Source organism: Panulirus ornatus, chromosome 3 (assembly GCF_036320965.1).
Source record: "Panulirus ornatus isolate Po-2019 chromosome 3, ASM3632096v1, whole genome shotgun sequence".
Taxonomy (NCBI): Eukaryota; Metazoa; Arthropoda; class Malacostraca; order Decapoda; family Palinuridae; genus Panulirus; species Panulirus ornatus.
The window spans coordinates 26105220-26121625 of record NC_092226.1 but is presented as its reverse complement, the minus strand read 5'-3'; the positions used below and the strand labels follow the sequence as shown (position 1 = coordinate 26121625).

At 40.8% G+C, this 16406-nt stretch overlaps 1 protein-coding gene across 10 annotated transcripts in view; it reads right to left on the bottom strand.

Annotated features, from left to right (window-relative positions):
- LOC139761399 (Fanconi anemia group J protein homolog) overlaps nucleotides 1-16406 on the bottom strand; it is a 1968572-nt gene that overhangs the window by 163774 nt on the left and 1788392 nt on the right. For all 10 annotated transcript variants that reach the window (XM_071685544.1, XM_071685606.1, XM_071685598.1 and 7 more), the window contains 3 exons: nucleotides 8015-8233; nucleotides 7485-7658; nucleotides 3819-3980 (listed from right to left, as the gene is read on the bottom strand). In XM_071685544.1, the coding sequence (XP_071541645.1) occupies nucleotides 3819-3980; nucleotides 7485-7658; nucleotides 8015-8233 (555 nt within the window). The remainder of the gene's footprint in view (nucleotides 1-3818; nucleotides 3981-7484; nucleotides 7659-8014; nucleotides 8234-16406) is intronic.

The following is a 16406-nucleotide window of genomic DNA, read 5'->3' as shown; positions in this document are numbered from 1 at the left end:
CATTAGCACTCCTTCCTTGTACATATCATCCAAACTCCTCTCTTTTCTCTTTCTCTAACAACTTTACTTCTTCACCTCACCACTCACTACCCTTTCTAATCTGCCCATCTCCCACCTTTCTCATGCCACATGCATCTTTTGCATATGCCAACACTGCTTCCTTAAATACATCTCATTCCTCGTCCACTCCCCTCACATCATTTGCTCTTGCCTTTTGCCATTCTACACTCAATCTCTCCTGGTACTTCCTCACACATGTCTCCCTTCCAAGCTCATTTACTCTCTTCTCTCCAACATTCTCTCTTCTTTCTTGAAAACCTCTACAAATCTTCATCCATGCCTCCACAAAACAGTGATCAGACATCCCTCCAGCTGCCCCTGTCAGCACATTAACAACCATAAGTCTCTTTATTACATGCCTATCAAGTAATACATAATCCAATAATGCCCTCTGACCATCTCTCCTACTCACATACGTATATTTATGTATATCTCACTTTTTAAACCAGGTATTCCCTATCACGTCTTTTTCAGCACACAAATCCAAAAGCTCTTCATTTCCATTCATAACACTGAATACCCCATGTACACCAATCATACCCTCAACTGCCACATTACTCACTTTCGCATCTAAATCACCCATCACTAATACCCAGTCTCGTGCACCAAAGCTGCTGACACACTCATTCAGCTGCTCCCAAAACACTTGCCTCTCATGACCTCTCTTCTCATGACCAGGTGCACAGGCACCAATAATCACCCATCTCTCTCCATCCACTTTCAGTTTTACCCACATCAATCCAGAATTTACTTTCTTACACTCTATCACACACTCCCACAACTCCTTCCTTAGCTCTTGTCTTCTCACCAACCCCTGATTTTACTCTAAAGACTTTTCTTAACCACTCTTCCCCTTTACCCTTGCACTTCGTTTCACTCAGAGCCAGAACATTCAGATTTCTTTCATTAAACATAGTGCCTATCTCTCCTTTCTTCTCATCTTAGTTACATCCACACACATTCAGACACCCCAATCCGAGTATATATGTGTGTAAGAGAGAGAATGGATCTTTCTTCAGCTGTTTCCTGGTGCTACCTTGCTACAGTAGGAAACAGTGATCAAGCATAATAAATAACAACAAATATACATATCATCCTTACAAAGTATATAAAATACTGACTGAAATATAGATGATTTTGAGGTGTGGGAATATTCTAAATTTTACCTAACTACATACCTTCCTGCCCCATGATCCCCTTCTTTCCTCAATGGGACCCCTGCAGTGGTCAGGAAGCTGGTCATGTCTGATGGGTAGGACCACAAGTCACACAATGTAGTGATGTGTGCATGTCTCTGTAGCGAGAGTATGGGGATACTGACCACCAAGTGTTCAGTGTCTTCATTGTGATAGTTACATTGTGGGCATGAAGGATCTTAAGATTTGATGAATTGGTGTTTGCAGTGTGGTAGGGATAGGTGATGTTAGGAGCATATACAGTGGTGTAAGTTATGTATGTCTGGGGAATAAGGTTTCAAATGGGTGTATGACTGGTAGGGTGGTGTTTAAGACTAAGTTGGAAGGGCAGTTTTTTTTTTAGTAATTGTCATGCCATTTTAGAGTATACAGCATGTTTTGTCAGTGTTGTGTTTACAAGGGGATTTGTGAATATATGCTGTTGAAGTGTGAAGCAGTTTTCTTTTCTTTTCTACTTAGGGGTTGGTGGTCAGTTATGGAGTGGTTTGAATGGCTGTGATCTTATGCTTCTGCAAAGAATTGCATGCTAAACATATTGAAGTGGGACTGGACAGGGATTTTGTCTCTACACTTGTTGAGATTTTGTGGTTGCTTGGTAGCCAGTGACTGTTCTCGGTGCTTTGATTTGAGAGGTTTGCAGCTTTGTTTTATGTTTTTGATAGGGTGGACAAATGGTGGTTCTTGTGTACAGTGCTGGTGATCAAAAACTAGCATATGATGAGATCGGCTATTGGATGTAGTGGACTTGGAGTCTGGCTGGCAATTGTGTAGGCTGAAGATGATGGGCAGGGCACAAACATCTGATAGATATGTATTATGGGGAGGGCAGATGGAAAGGGTATTTTTGTAGGTGCTGATTATGTTGGAGTTAGTGCTGTGTAGTTTTATTTACTGTATTGCATTTCAAGTGTTGTCATTGTTTCTGATCTGTTCTATGGTCCAAGTCTATCTGTCCATATATCTATATTTCCAAAGCCTGTTCCCAACTGGAACTCCCTTCTACCTACTGCTCCTAACATTCTGCCAAAAGGCAGGACTAATGCAGAGTGCTCTGCAAGAAAATCTAAAATCATGAAGGATGAGCTGTGCAACTTAAGTGTTGTCTAGAGTTATGAATGACAAGGAGAGATTGTATGTTTGTGGACAGAATGCCAGTAGTCCATGTGTGGGTGAGACAGAAAGAAGAAACAGCTACTTGGTTCAGAGGAGTGCAACTTGACAACCACCTAAGTGCTGGCTCACTGTGTGGCCGTCACTAACCCTCCTGATAACCAGGTGAATAATACTGGTAATATACCTGCCTGGTTGTTGGCTGCCTACCAGCTACCTACCTGTGTTCTGAGCAGTGTCTATACATTGGATGTTTTGGTGTATGTGTCATGAGTCCTCCTCCTCCTCCTCCATGTGTGGGTTGTATAATTATAAAAAGGAGGCAGGAAGGAAGTGGGCATAAGTTTGGTTGCTTGGATGAGGGTTATGTATATCTTATGTTCTTGAGGAATGTTGTGTACTTTTGTGTGTCTCTCTGATGCCATTGGTGTTTATAAAATAAAGAATGTTTAGTGTGTGAAAGGGGTTTTATGAAGAAGCAGGGTTAGTTGAAGCGAGGGGTTGTGTATTTAGCGCTGCTGCTTTGGTGGAGGAAAGGTCCACTGGGTATTTGAGTAAGGCAGGATGATGTATATCCACTGCTCTAAGCAGCCCTCTGTGAAAGTCAGTGGGATGCAATGAAGATGACACCACTGGAGGTAGCTGGAGCATCAAAGTAAATGACAATCTTCAAATGTAACCATCAGTTACAGGAATTAATTACCATCAAACAGTATTTCAATCCCAGATTCATATTCAGCATGAATGATGATGAGGTTATAGCATCATGAGCAAATACTTTGATGGTTCTGGGTTGGGGTTAATGTTACTGGCTTGCATTAGTTTTAGCTAGTTGGGACATCATCCCCCCCTGGAGAGAAAACAAGTGTGAATATGATATGATGTGTGGGTGTAACCTATGATCTAGTGAAGTAGCTAGGGACAGCTTGAAGCTGCACTCTAAGCAGGAGCTGGGGAGTGTGGGCCCCTGTGAAATAGGAAGTGCAGCCATATGGCAGCATGAAGTTGGGAATAAGTGCCTCTCCACTTCTTGCTGTTGTCTGGTCCTCTTCCCTGCTTGGCTGCTCTCATGCAAGATGCAGGGAGTGTGGGCTATTATGAAAAAGGAAGGGCAGCAGGAAGGTAAAGATCTTGATGGTAGCAAGGAATTGGGGGCAAGTGCATCTCTTCTTCTTGCTGTTGTCTTGTCCTCTTCCCTGCCTGACTGGTACTATGCAGGAGCTGGAGAGTGAGAGCTCCTGTGATATAAGAAGGGCAGCTGGGAAGTAAAGATCTTGATGGTTGTAAGAAATTAGGGATAAGTGCTTCTCCCCTTCTTGCTCATCGGGTCATCTTTCCTATCTGGCTGCTCCTCCTTCCTGCAGTATGGCATCAAGCAAGCAGGGTCCATAATACAGAAATAAAATATAACATTAATCCTAATATTTGAAAAATCTTTTATCAGTTACTAACCTGGAATTCAGGAAAGCTATTGGGGCCAATACCCAGGTGATCTAGTGTTGCTATCATCTCTGTGCCAGTGAAAATCTTACTTGAACGATTAAACTCTAAATAATCTGTGAGCTTGTCCGAGTTCAAATCCACCCATCCATTTAGAGCATTCAACATACGGATCTGAAACAACAAAGAATATATAAGTAATGTAATAAACATATGAGGCGGCAATAAGACAAAAACTACAATATAATGAGAGTATGAACATATATCAATAATGGGAGAGGAAAGTTCTGAATTAGATTGCTGATTAATAATCATTATCACTTATGCACCACACTATTAGCAGAAACATCATGAGGCAAATATTTTGGGAGCAGGTGATTGAGTGTTTCCACAAGTTTGATGCTAGAGACCAGTTATTAGTGATGGGTGATTTAAATGCGAAGGTGACTGATGTGGCACATAAGGGTATAATCAAGAGGAATGGGGTATTCAGTATTATTGTGTGGACTTTTGCACAGAATAAGCACTGGTGACTGAGAATACCTGATTTAATAAGAGGGACATATGCAAGTATACATATGTGAGCAGAAAAGATGGCTAACAAACATTACTGGATTGCATACTAAATGATAGGGGTGCAGAAGAGACTTCGGGATGTGAATGTGCTGAGAAGGACAGGTGGTGGAGGTAAGTGTGAAGATATGTACAGGTTTTAGAAAGGGGAAATATTATGGGTGAGATGAAAAGGGTGAAAGTAAGTGAACTTGGAAAAGCAACCTGCGTGAAGAAATTTCAGGAGAGATTGCGAGCAGAATGGTAAAAGATGAGGGTAAACAAAGCTAGGAGAGTGGGCAAGAAATGGGACTCATTTTGGGAAGCACTGCTGGCACGTGCAAGAGATGCACGTTGCATGCATAAGGTGGAAGGTGGGTAGATTAGAAACAGTCATGAGTGGTGGGATGATGAATTAAAGTTGCAAGTGAAAGAGAAAAGAGAGATATATGGACAATACTTGCAGGGAAGGGTGTAAATGATCGGGAGATGTTTATGAGAAAGCAGCATGAGGTATAGAGGAGGGTGCAAGGAATGAAATGAGGGCTAATGAAAGTTGGGTTGAGCAAGTATCAATAAACTTCAGTGAGAAAGAAATGTTTGGGATGGAGGTTAATATTGTGTGAAAAACAAGAGAACAAATAAGAGCATCAGTGATGGGGGCAATTGGGGAAGTAGTAATAGGTAGTGTCGAAGTGAGTAGGAGATGTTGAGAACATTTTGAAAATGATGAACGTGTCTGATGATACGGAAGCAGATGTAGGGTGTTTGGCTTGGGGTGGTATGTGAAGTGAGAGAATCAATGAGAGTGGATTGGTGAAGAGAGAAGTGGTAAAAGCATTATGCAAGATTAAATGCGGCAAGGTGGCTGAATCAGATGGTACAGCAGTTGAATTTCTCAAAAAGGGGGTGACTGTTGTTGACTAGTTAGTTATGATTTTCATTGCATGAGAGATTATGGTGAGGTGTCTAGGGATTGGTAAAATGCATGCATGGTGCCACTGTATAAAGGCAAGGCGAGTTTCAAACTACAGAGGTATAATTTTGTGAGTGTACCTGGTTATTTGAATGGAAGAGTATTGATTGAGAGTGTGAGGGCATGTACAGAGCATCAGATTGGGGAGAAAGAGTGTTGTAGAGGATGTATGGATCAGGTATTTGCTTTGAACAATGTGTGTGAAAAATACTAAAATAAACTTAAGATTTATAAGAGATAACTATAGATCTGGTGAAAGCATATGAAAGGGTTGATAAACATGCCTTGGGGAAGGTCTTAAAAATATGTGGTGTAGGACAAAAGCTGCTAGAAGCAGTCAGAAATTTTAATAAAGGGTGTAAGGAATGTGTATAGGTAGGAAAAGAGGAGAGTGAATGGTTCCAAGTGAAGGTTGGTCTACAGCTAGGGTGTGTGATGTCACCGTAACTCTTTAATTCATTCATGCCTTTTGGCAAAATGGAAGGAGTAATAAACAGGAAATAGTCAGGAACATTTAGGCAGTAAGAATATTTGGTGGGAGCCTCAGCAAACACTGTGCTTGAGTTGCTTTCTGCCGGTGGCCTGTTAAGGGTGAGGCACTAAAGGCTGTGAAGCAGCAGTGGAGTTTACTTATGGAGACTATTGTGGTGGTAAACCCACTGAGGGAGTTTCAGGTAGGAAAAGGCACAGACAGATAGCAGCCTCTCTTTGTTTGTTCCTGGTACTACTTTGCCAGAACAGGAAATGACAATCAAAAATATATATATTGACAACTGCTCACTTTCTGCCTTACTGCCCCATGAGTATCTTCTATCTTTATGAGGCTACGGCAACACTCAAGAAGCTGGCCATGTCAATTTGTCCATTGGTAAGGACCACAGGTCGTACAGTGTTGTGATGTGTGTGCATCTGTGTGCAGAGAATGCTGGGCAATTTAGTAGAAAGTGTTCAGTGCCTTCTCTATGGTAGTTGAATGGCAGACATGAAGGGTCATCAGATATGCTAAAATGGTGTTGGTAATGTTGTAGTGATGGGTGATGTCCAAAGCATATGCAGGAGAGTGATTTGTGTTTGTCTGAGAAGCGTGGTTCATGATGGGTGTATGTCTGCTAGGATGGAGTTAGGAGGTTGAACATTCAGTCCTTGTTAGGTTATTTCAATTTCTATGCATTTTGTCAGTATCATATCTGTTGTGGGTGGGGGGGATTTGCGAGTAGAGGTTACTGAACTGTGAGGCAGGGGTAAGCTTTCTATTTCTACTTGGGGGTTGGTAATTTGTTATATAAGGGTTGGGTGGGAGGGATTTAATTCTTTTTTTGCATTGAATTTAATGCTGAGCATGTTGAGGTGGTACTGTACTGGGAGGATCTTTGTTTCATTGTGAAGGTGAGTGTGTGGTAGCTAGGCATTCAGTGATTGAGTGCATTATTGCATATGATATGCAGCTTTGTTATATTCATTTCCAAGAGGGTGGAATACCAGGCAGGTGAGGCATAGTTTAAAATGCAGAAGATGAACTGTTTGTAGAAGATACTAAGGGAATCTTTTTATATCCAAACATGTAATCAGTTAACATTCTGAGGGTGTTTAATTTGTTTGCTGCTCTAGTGCTAATGTCTATAGTGCTATGTGTAAATGTTTAGCATGTGTCACAGTTGATGCCCAGGACAGTTGGTTTTGTTGCATAGGAGTGCAGGTTGGATTTGTGACTCTTTGCAGTTAAAAGGTAACTGAAGACTTCAAAATGCTTGTTGTTACTGGGGTGTCAGGGTACTGTACTGTGATTGTAAGGTTGTCTGCATATAAGAGGTTACTATGGTCTGTAGGAGATAATGGGAGTTCATGTTGAGATCAAGAGCAATAGAGGTGAAGCCTTTGTGTGAGACTTTAACTTGGTGATCAACTACCATATGTCACTTATGAAGAGTGGTCAAATATCATTTGCATGAAGATGTGATAATGAACAGTATCAAATGCTTTGTTGATATCTACCGCCATTAGTACTGTACAGAAAGAGGGGTGTGGTTGGTTAAAAGAATTGTGAGGCTCCATTTCCTTTGGAAGTACTGAAAAAAAAATAATGCAGCTTGGGAAAAAGGTGTCAACACAAAATTGATGCACTACTTTCTTTTACAGCAATTCAGACTTACCAGCTCAGTACAAGCATGTTCATCCATTTCTAATACTGCCAATTTTTCAATATCTTGTCGGGCCTCAAGTATCTCATCCTGAGTAAGTGTGAATGAAGATGCCTCTCTGGCACTGTCTTCAATGTTGTGGGCCTCATCAATTACTATTACATTGCCATTCAGGTGGATGTCCATCTGTGAATGGAAGCAAGTTCAGCAATTTTATGTATGAACAACAGAGAATCACAATATAGTATGTTACTAAAAAGAGAGCATCATAAACTACTGTTAATAGAATGCTATAAATTTACTGAAAAAAGTATCATCAAATTACTAAAACAATAGAATTTCACATACCATTATGAGGGAAGGGAGTTTTGTATCATTAACAACAGCAAAATGGAAAGCCTTACATACGACCAAAGCAAGGCATCATGTTTGGTACAGAGGGAAGGAAGCAATGAAATAATTCTCTATGTTGATTATATGCAATGTTTCTACCATATCTTACCAACTCTATCTTTCTATGCATTGTTTCTACCATCTCTTACCGACTCTCGAATGAGGGGATCAATAAGGTAGTTATAAGGGCATATCACAATCTCAGCAGTAGTCATAAGTGACCTGGCAGCAAAGTATGGACATGCCTGGATCCCCTTGCCCAGTGTAACCAGGTCCTCAATGTCCCATACAGTATCAAAGCCAAAATGTGCAAGGTCAGCATGGGTCTTGATCTTGCTGACGCCATGGTAGAATTTACACCAACTGCCCTGTTGAGGACAATATACCAAATATAAACATAATTTGAATTTTGAAAGTACCTATGATGAAATTTTGCCAAATGGCAGGGACTGTGCAAAGCATTCACCACAAGAAAATATAGAGCTAAGAAAAAAGAGTTGTGAGAGTTTTGTTATAAAGTATTATGCACTAGATGAAAAGTGTGTATGCTTGTGAAAAGAATGGTTGGCTGTACAATACATGCTGCATCAAAGAGAAAAAATATACCAAAAATTGGCAATTACTTACACAAGATTTGGAGTTTGATATCACTCATCATTCTGTTACCTAACTCATGAATGAATAATCATTTACGTAGAAAAAAATGAGACTGAACAACTATTGACACCAAGAACACTAAAGAACCTAAGGAAGCTAACATCTGTGGCCAAAAATGCATATTAAAGTCAATAAGAATATATCTATTTTTAAAAGTAACTGTTTGCTGTTTCCCAGATTAGTGCTCACATTCATTCTCTAGATGTCATATGCATTGCGCACTGCACTAAAAACACGGCCCTCTAACCACAACCAGTCCCAGATTTCAAAAAGTAATTGAGAGCAGGATCATCAAGTCAACTGATCTCTCCAACACGATTTAACCCTGGTCCTCCTCTCAAGGAATTTGGTGAAACTTTTGTCATGGCAGTTGTCAGCTCCAAAGCATTTGACTAGGTATGGCAAATGCTTTGTTTTCTACACTTTCTTCCATTTGTTTTTGCTTCTCCCTGCTCTCTAATTCATGGATTCCTCTCTGGCTGTTCCACTGTATTAGCTGTTGATAGAGCAACTATCAAAAGTGGTGTCTCTTTGGGTTCTGTTCTGCTAACTATTCTCACTTCTCAATAAGTGATCTTTACTCTTCAATTTCTAACAACATTTGCTCTTAAACTAATGATCTACCTCACTCTCTCTCTTGCCTCCTTCTAATTCTCATTCTCAAACTGCAAATGTTTCCTCTTAATTCAAATGTGCAACATGCTAAAATGGAGAAGTAGTAACCTGGCTAAATTCAAAAGTAATAAAAACAAATCCTTTCTATATCACTAAGTGTTACTTTTCTCCCTCCGTCCAATTCTAAAACATCAAAATTCAGCAATGTTGTAACACAAATATGTTTGGCATAACCATATCCTCCACTCTATCCTGGAAATCCCATCCAATCAATGCCACAAAGTCTGCCTCCCAAAAGAAGGTGTTGTAGAGGAATCACAATAATTTTTCTTGTGAGAAGCTATTTAATTTCTGAAGGTGTTATATCTACCTTACTATAGAGTACTGCTGGCATATTTGGGTTAGTTCTTCACCTTGCTCTCTACGAGTAAGAGTGGAATCAAAATTCTCCAAGCATTACTTTTCTTCAACCATTCCTCTCTGTATACTGCAATTCTGCTGCCATGTCTCTGTTCTACAAGAGTTATTTTGACCACTGCTCTTGTGAACTATCTGCATGTGTCCATACTACCAAGACTTGGAATATATCTGAGGCATATACCTGAATGCTGTTTCCCACAGTTTCTGTAATCTTTCTACCTCTAGGAGTCATGGCTACAAACATCACATATGCAGAGCCCCGATTAATGTCTATATTCTTTTCCTCTTACTTATTTCCCTTTCACTCGAGATGGCCTTAGATTGGGACATGTTCTGCCTATGCTACACAGAAAAATAAAAAGCTTGTGAGCCTTGTTAAGCAAGCACCCACAGTGAAACATCCACCTCATGTAATCTTTCAAAAATCTTAATTACATGTTAAGTTCACTGGCCTTCACCGGTCAGGAATTAGTTTACAGCCTACTTGTATAAGTGTTATATCATCCATTTTGAGAATGTCTGCGAATTTGCTTTTATCTAGACTTTGCCTCATCAATATTCCTGGTTTTGCTACTGCTGTTTCTGTCTCCTTTAGGGAAATAACTGGGATTCTGTCTGGTCCCGGGTTAGAATTTTCTCCAAACTAATCAATCATTCTGCTTATGCCATTTTTCAATATCTACGTACATTTGACTGGACAGTCATCATGCTGGTTACACAGCTCTTAGGATTCTGAGCTGAATACCAATTTGTATTATTCAACCATTATCCCGCATATTTCCTTGGTTTCATTTTCATATTTTTCCCTTATTCTAAGGGGTCTGATCTCTGATCTTGTTTTTTTTTCTATGTTCATGTACAATAATAGTAACATTGGGAGCCTGTTCACATTTTGTATTAATTCCATTCATTCTCCCTTCTCTTCTAAACAGTTCCATACATTCTATTGGTATTTCTTTACAATGATCTTATTTTCTTTTCTAACTCACAAACTTTTTATTTTTCCACTCTTAATTCATCAAGTGTTATCTTTCTCTCAACAAGTTCCGTTTTGTATTAATTCTCTTTTTGCATGGTATTAGCCCACTAATCAGTTATGGATATTCATTTTTCATACACATGTTGGATGCCTATACATTGTCACTGTATAAAGACTAGGGGAACAAAGGTTAGTGTTTGAACTGCATAGGTACAAGTTTGTTGAATGTACCTGATAAGTTAAAAGGGATAGAGTGTCATGCACAAATAATCAGACTGGGGAGGAACAATGTGCTTTCAGGAAGGGTACAGTGTGTGGGATTAGGTGTTTGATTTGAAGAATGTGAGAGCAATACCTAGAGAAACAGAAGAAATTACATATGGCAGTTATGGACTTGGAAAAGCATATGATAGGGCTGATACAACAGTGGTATCAGGGAAATGAGGTTACAATTATGCTTTTCATGGTGAACAATATAACTATTTTTTCATCAGTTTAAGTTGTAAGTGTATGTATGTGTATAATTTATTATGCCACTGCTGCAATTGGCAGGAAAAGCAATTTAGAGTGCCACTCTGTTACAGTTCATAAAATCTACAAACTAAATATCCTGTTGGAGCTTTAGAGACTGAGAAAGTGAAACAATTAAAAAATTTGTTGACTATACAACAAGATGATGTCTGAAAACCAATTTCCATATGGATGAGCATCTTTATTGATATCTAAACTTTTCCAACATATATGCAAAACTAGGATTCACATGATATGAAGCATGGCGGCATTCAGTGGAATGCTTAAATAATAAAGTTAATAAGTCATTACGAGACCCCACAGGTAAGTCTTCTAGCAATACAATTTCATTCGGTTTGTTAACTGACATGACCCGAATAAATCTCTGCAGGCCCAACACAACTTAAGAGCCCAAATAAATGCTACGTAGTTTTCTTTCTTTTTTGTCAGCTGTTTTGTGGATGGTCTATTACTGTTATCAAAAAATGTTCAAACCCTGCAAGATTCGACTTCAAAAACCACTATTTTTCTTCTAGATAGACCCAAATTAGCTGTATTTTAATAATTAAATAACATGTCAGTATGGAGAGAATGCAAATACAGGTTAAATTTTTATAAACTATACTATACTATAGTAAGTATATGTATGTAAGTAGGAGAGATGGCCAGAGAGCGTTATTGGATTACGTGTTAATTGATAGGCGTGCGAAGGAGAGACTTTTGGATGTTAATGTGCTGAGATGTGCAACTGGAGGTATGTCTGATAATTATCTTGTGAAGGCAAAGGTGAAGATTTGTAGAGGTTTTCAGAAAAGAAGAGAGAATGTTAGGGTGAAAAGAGTGGTGAGAGTAAGTGAGCTTGGGAAGGAGACTTGTGTGAGGAAGTACCAGGAGAGACTGAGTACAGAATGGGAAAAGGTGAGAACAAAGGAGGGAAGGGGAGTGGGGGAGGAATGGGATGTATTTAGGGAAGCAGTGAAAAAGAGGGCAAATGAGAGTTGGGGTGAGAGTATCAATAAATTTTAGGGAGAATAAAAAGATGTTTTGGAAGGAGGTAAATAAAGTGTGTAAGACAAGGGAACAAATGGGAACTTCAGTGAAGGGGGCTAATGGGGAGGTGATAACAAGTAGTGGTGATGTGAGAAGATGGAGTGAGTTTTTGAAGGTTTGTTGAATGTGTTAGATAGAGTGGCAGATATAGGGGGTTTTTGTCGAGGTGGTGTGCAAAGTGAGAGGGTTAGGAGGAGAATGATTTGGTAAACAGAGAAGAGGTAGTAAAAGCTTTGCGGAAGATGAAAGCCGGCAAGGCAGCAGGTTTGGATGGTATTGCAGTGGAATTTATTAAAAAAGGGGGTGACTGTACTGTTGACTAGTTGGTAAGGTAATTTAATGTATATATGACTCATGGTGAGGTGCCTGAGGATTGGCGGAATGCTTGCATAGGGCCATTGTACAAAGGCAAAGGGGATAAAAAGTGAGTGCTCAAATTACAGAGGTATAAGTTTGTTGAGTATTCCCAGAAAATTATATGGGAGGGTATTGATTGAGAGGATGAAGGCATGTACAGAGCATCAGATTAGGGAAGAGCAGTGTGGTTTCAGAAGTGGTAGAGGATGTATGGATCAGGTGTTTGCTTTGAAGAATGTATGTGAGAAATACTTAGAAAAGCAAATGGATTTGTATGTAGCATCTATGGATCTGGAGAAGGCATATGACAGAGTTGATAGAGATGCTCTCTCTGTGGAAGGTACTAAGAATATATGGTGTGGGAGGCAAGTTGTTAGAAGCAGTGAAACGTTTTTATCGAGGATGTAAGGCATGTGTACGTGTAGGAAGACAGGAAAGTGATTGGTTCTCAGTGAATGTCGGTTTGTGACAGGGGTGTGTGATATCTCCATGGTTGTTTAATTTGTTTATGGATGGCGTTGTTAGGGAGGTGAATGCAAGTTTTGGAAAGAGGGGCAAGTATGCAGTCTGTTATGGATGAGAGGACTTGGGAAGTGTCAGTTGTTTTTCGCTGATGATACAGCGCTGGTGGATGATTTGTGTGAGAAACTGCAGAAGCTGGTGACTGAGTTTAGTAAAGTGTGTGAAGGAAGAAAGCTGAGAGTAAATGTGAATAAGAGCAAGGTTATTAGGTACAGTAGGGTTGAGGGACAAGTCAATTGGGAGGTAAGTTTGAATGGAGAAAAACTGGAGGAAGTAAAGTGTTTTAGATATCTGGGAGTGTATTTGACAGCGGATGGAACCATGGAAGTGGAAGTGAATCATAGGGTGGGAGAGGGTGCGAAAGTTCTGGGAGCATTGAAGAATGTGTGGAAGGTGAGAACATTATCTTGGAAAGCAAAAGTGGGTATGTTTGAAGGAATGGTGGTTCCAACAATGTTATACGGTTGCGAGGCGTGGGCTATGGATAGAGTTGTGCGGAGGAGGGTGGATGTGCTGGAAATGAGATGTTTGAGGACGATGTGTGGTGTGAAGTGCTTTGATCGAGTAAGTAATGATAGGGTAAGAGAGATGTGTGGTAATAAATAGAGTGTGGTTGAGAGAGCAGAAGAGGGTGTTTTGAAATGGTTTGGTCACATGGAGAGAATGAGTGAGGAGAGATTGACCAAGAGGATATATGTGTCAGAGGTGTAGGGAATGAGGAGCAGTGGGAGACCAAATTGGAGGTGGAAGGATGGAGTGAAAAAGATTTTGAGTGATTGGTGCCTGAACATGCAGGGGGTGAGAGGCATGTAAATAACAGAGTGAATTGGAACAATGTGGTATACCAGGGTCGACGTGCTGTCAATGGATTGAACTAGGGCATGTGAAGCATCTGGGGCAAACCATGGAAAGTTCTGTGGGGCCTGGATGTGGAAAGGGAGCTGTGGTTTCGGTGCATTATTACATGACAACTAGAGACTGAGTGTGAACGAATCTGGCCTTTGTAGTCTTTTCCTAGCGCTACCTCGCGCACATGAGGGGGTAGGGGTTTGTTATTTCATGTGTGGTGGGGTGGCGATGGGAATGAATAAAGGCAGACAGTATGAATTATGTACATGTGTATATATGTATATGTCTGTGTGTGTATATATATGTGTACATTGAGATGTATAGGTATGTATATTTGAGTGTGTGGACGTGTATGTATATACATGTGTATGTGGGTGGGTTGGGCCGTTCTTTAGTCTGTTACCTTGGGCTACCTCCCTAATGCGGGAGACAGCGACAAAGCAATATATATATATTTTTCTTTTTTTTTTTTTTTGCTTTGTCGCTGTCTCCCGCGTTTGCGAGGTAGCACAAGAAACAGACGAAAGAAATGGCCCAACCCACCCCCATACACATGTATATACATACGTCCACACACGCAAATATACATACCTACACAGCTTTCCATGGTTTACCCCAGACGCTTCACATGCCCTGATTCAATCCACTGACAGCACGTCAACCCCGTTTTACCACATCGATCCAATTCACTCTATTCCTTGCCCTCCTTTCACCCTCCTGCATGTTCAGGCCCCGATCACACAAAATCTTTTGCACTCCATCTTTCCACCTCCACTTTGGTCTCCCACTTCTCCTTGTTCCCTCCACCTCCGACACATATATCCTCTTGGTCAATCTTTCCTCACTCATTCTCTCCATGTGCCCAAACCATTTCAAAACACCCTCTTCTGCTCTCTCAACCACGCTCTTTTTATTTCCACACATCTCTCTTACCCTTACGTTACTTACTCGATCAAACCACCTCCCACCACACATTGTCCTCAAACATCTCATTTCCAGCACATCCATCCTCCTGCGCACAACTCTATCCATAGCCCACGCCTCGCAACCATACAACATTGTTGGAACCACTATTCCTTCAAACACACCCATTTTTGCTTTCCGAGATAATGTTCTCGACTTCCACACATTCTTCAAGGCTCCCAGGATTTTCGCCCCCTCCCCCACCCTATGATCCACTTCCACTTCCATGGTTCCATCCGCTGCCAGATCCACTCCCAGATATCTAAAACACTTTACTTCCTCCAGTTTTTCTCCATTCAAACTTACCTCCCAATTGACTTGACCCTCAACCCTACTGTACCTAATAACCTTGCTCTTATTCACATTTACTCTTAACTTTCTTCTTTCACACACTTTACTAAACTCAGTCACCAGCTTCTGCAGTTTCTCACATGAATCAACCACCAGCGGTGTATCATCAGCGAACAACAACTGACTCACTTCCCAAGCTCTCTCATCCCATATATATATATATATATATATATATATATATATTGGTTCTCAGTGAATGTAGGTTTGCGGCAGGGTTGTGTGATGTCTCCATGGTTGTTTAATTTGTTTATGGATGGGGTTGTTAGGGAGGTAAATGCAAGAGTCCTGGAAAGAGGGGCAAGTATGAAGTCTGTTGGGGATGAGAGAGCTTGGGAAGTGAGTCAGTTGTTGTTCGCTGATGATACAGCGCTGGTGGCTGATTCATGTGAGAAACTGCAGAAGCTGGTGACTGAGTTTGGTAAAGTGTGTGGAAGAAGAAAGTTAAGAGTAAATGTGAATAAGAGCAAGGTTATTAGGTACAGTAGGGTTGAGGGTCAAGTCAATTGGGAGGTGAGTTTGAATGGAGAAAAACTGGAGGAAGTGAAGTGTTTTAGATATCTGGGAGTGGATCTGTCAGCGGATGGAACCATGGAAGCGGAAGTGGATCATAGGGTGGGGGAGGGGGCGAAAATTTTGGGAGCCTTGAAAAATGTGTGGAAGTCGAGAACATTATCTCGGAAAGCAAAAATGGGTATGTTTGAAGGAATAGTGGTTCCAACAATGTTGTATGGTTGCGAGGCGTGGGCTATGGATAGAGTTGTGCGCAGGAGGATGGATGTGCTGGAAATGAGATGTTTGAGGACAATGTGTGGTGTGAGGTGGTTTGATCGAGTAAGTAACGTAAGGGTAAGAGAGATGTGTGGAAATAAAAAGAGCGTGGTTGAGAGAGCAGAAGAGGGTGTTTTGAAATGGTTTGGGCACATGGAGAGAATGGGTGAGGAAAGATTGACCAAGAGGATATATGTGTCGGAGGTGGAGGGAACGAGGAGAAGAGGGAGGCCAAATTGGAGGTGGAAAGATGGAGTGAAAAAGATTTTGTGTGATCGGGGCCTGAACATGCAGGAGGGTGAAAGGAGGGCAAGAAATAGAGTGAATTGGAGCGATGTGGTATACAGGGGTTGACGTGCTGTCAGTGGATTGAATCAAGGCATGTGAAGCGTCTGGGGTAAACCATGGAAAGCTGTGTAGGTATGTATATTTGCGTGTGTGGACGTGTGTATGTACGTGTGTATGGGGGTTGGGCCATTTCTTTCGTCTGTTTCCTTGCG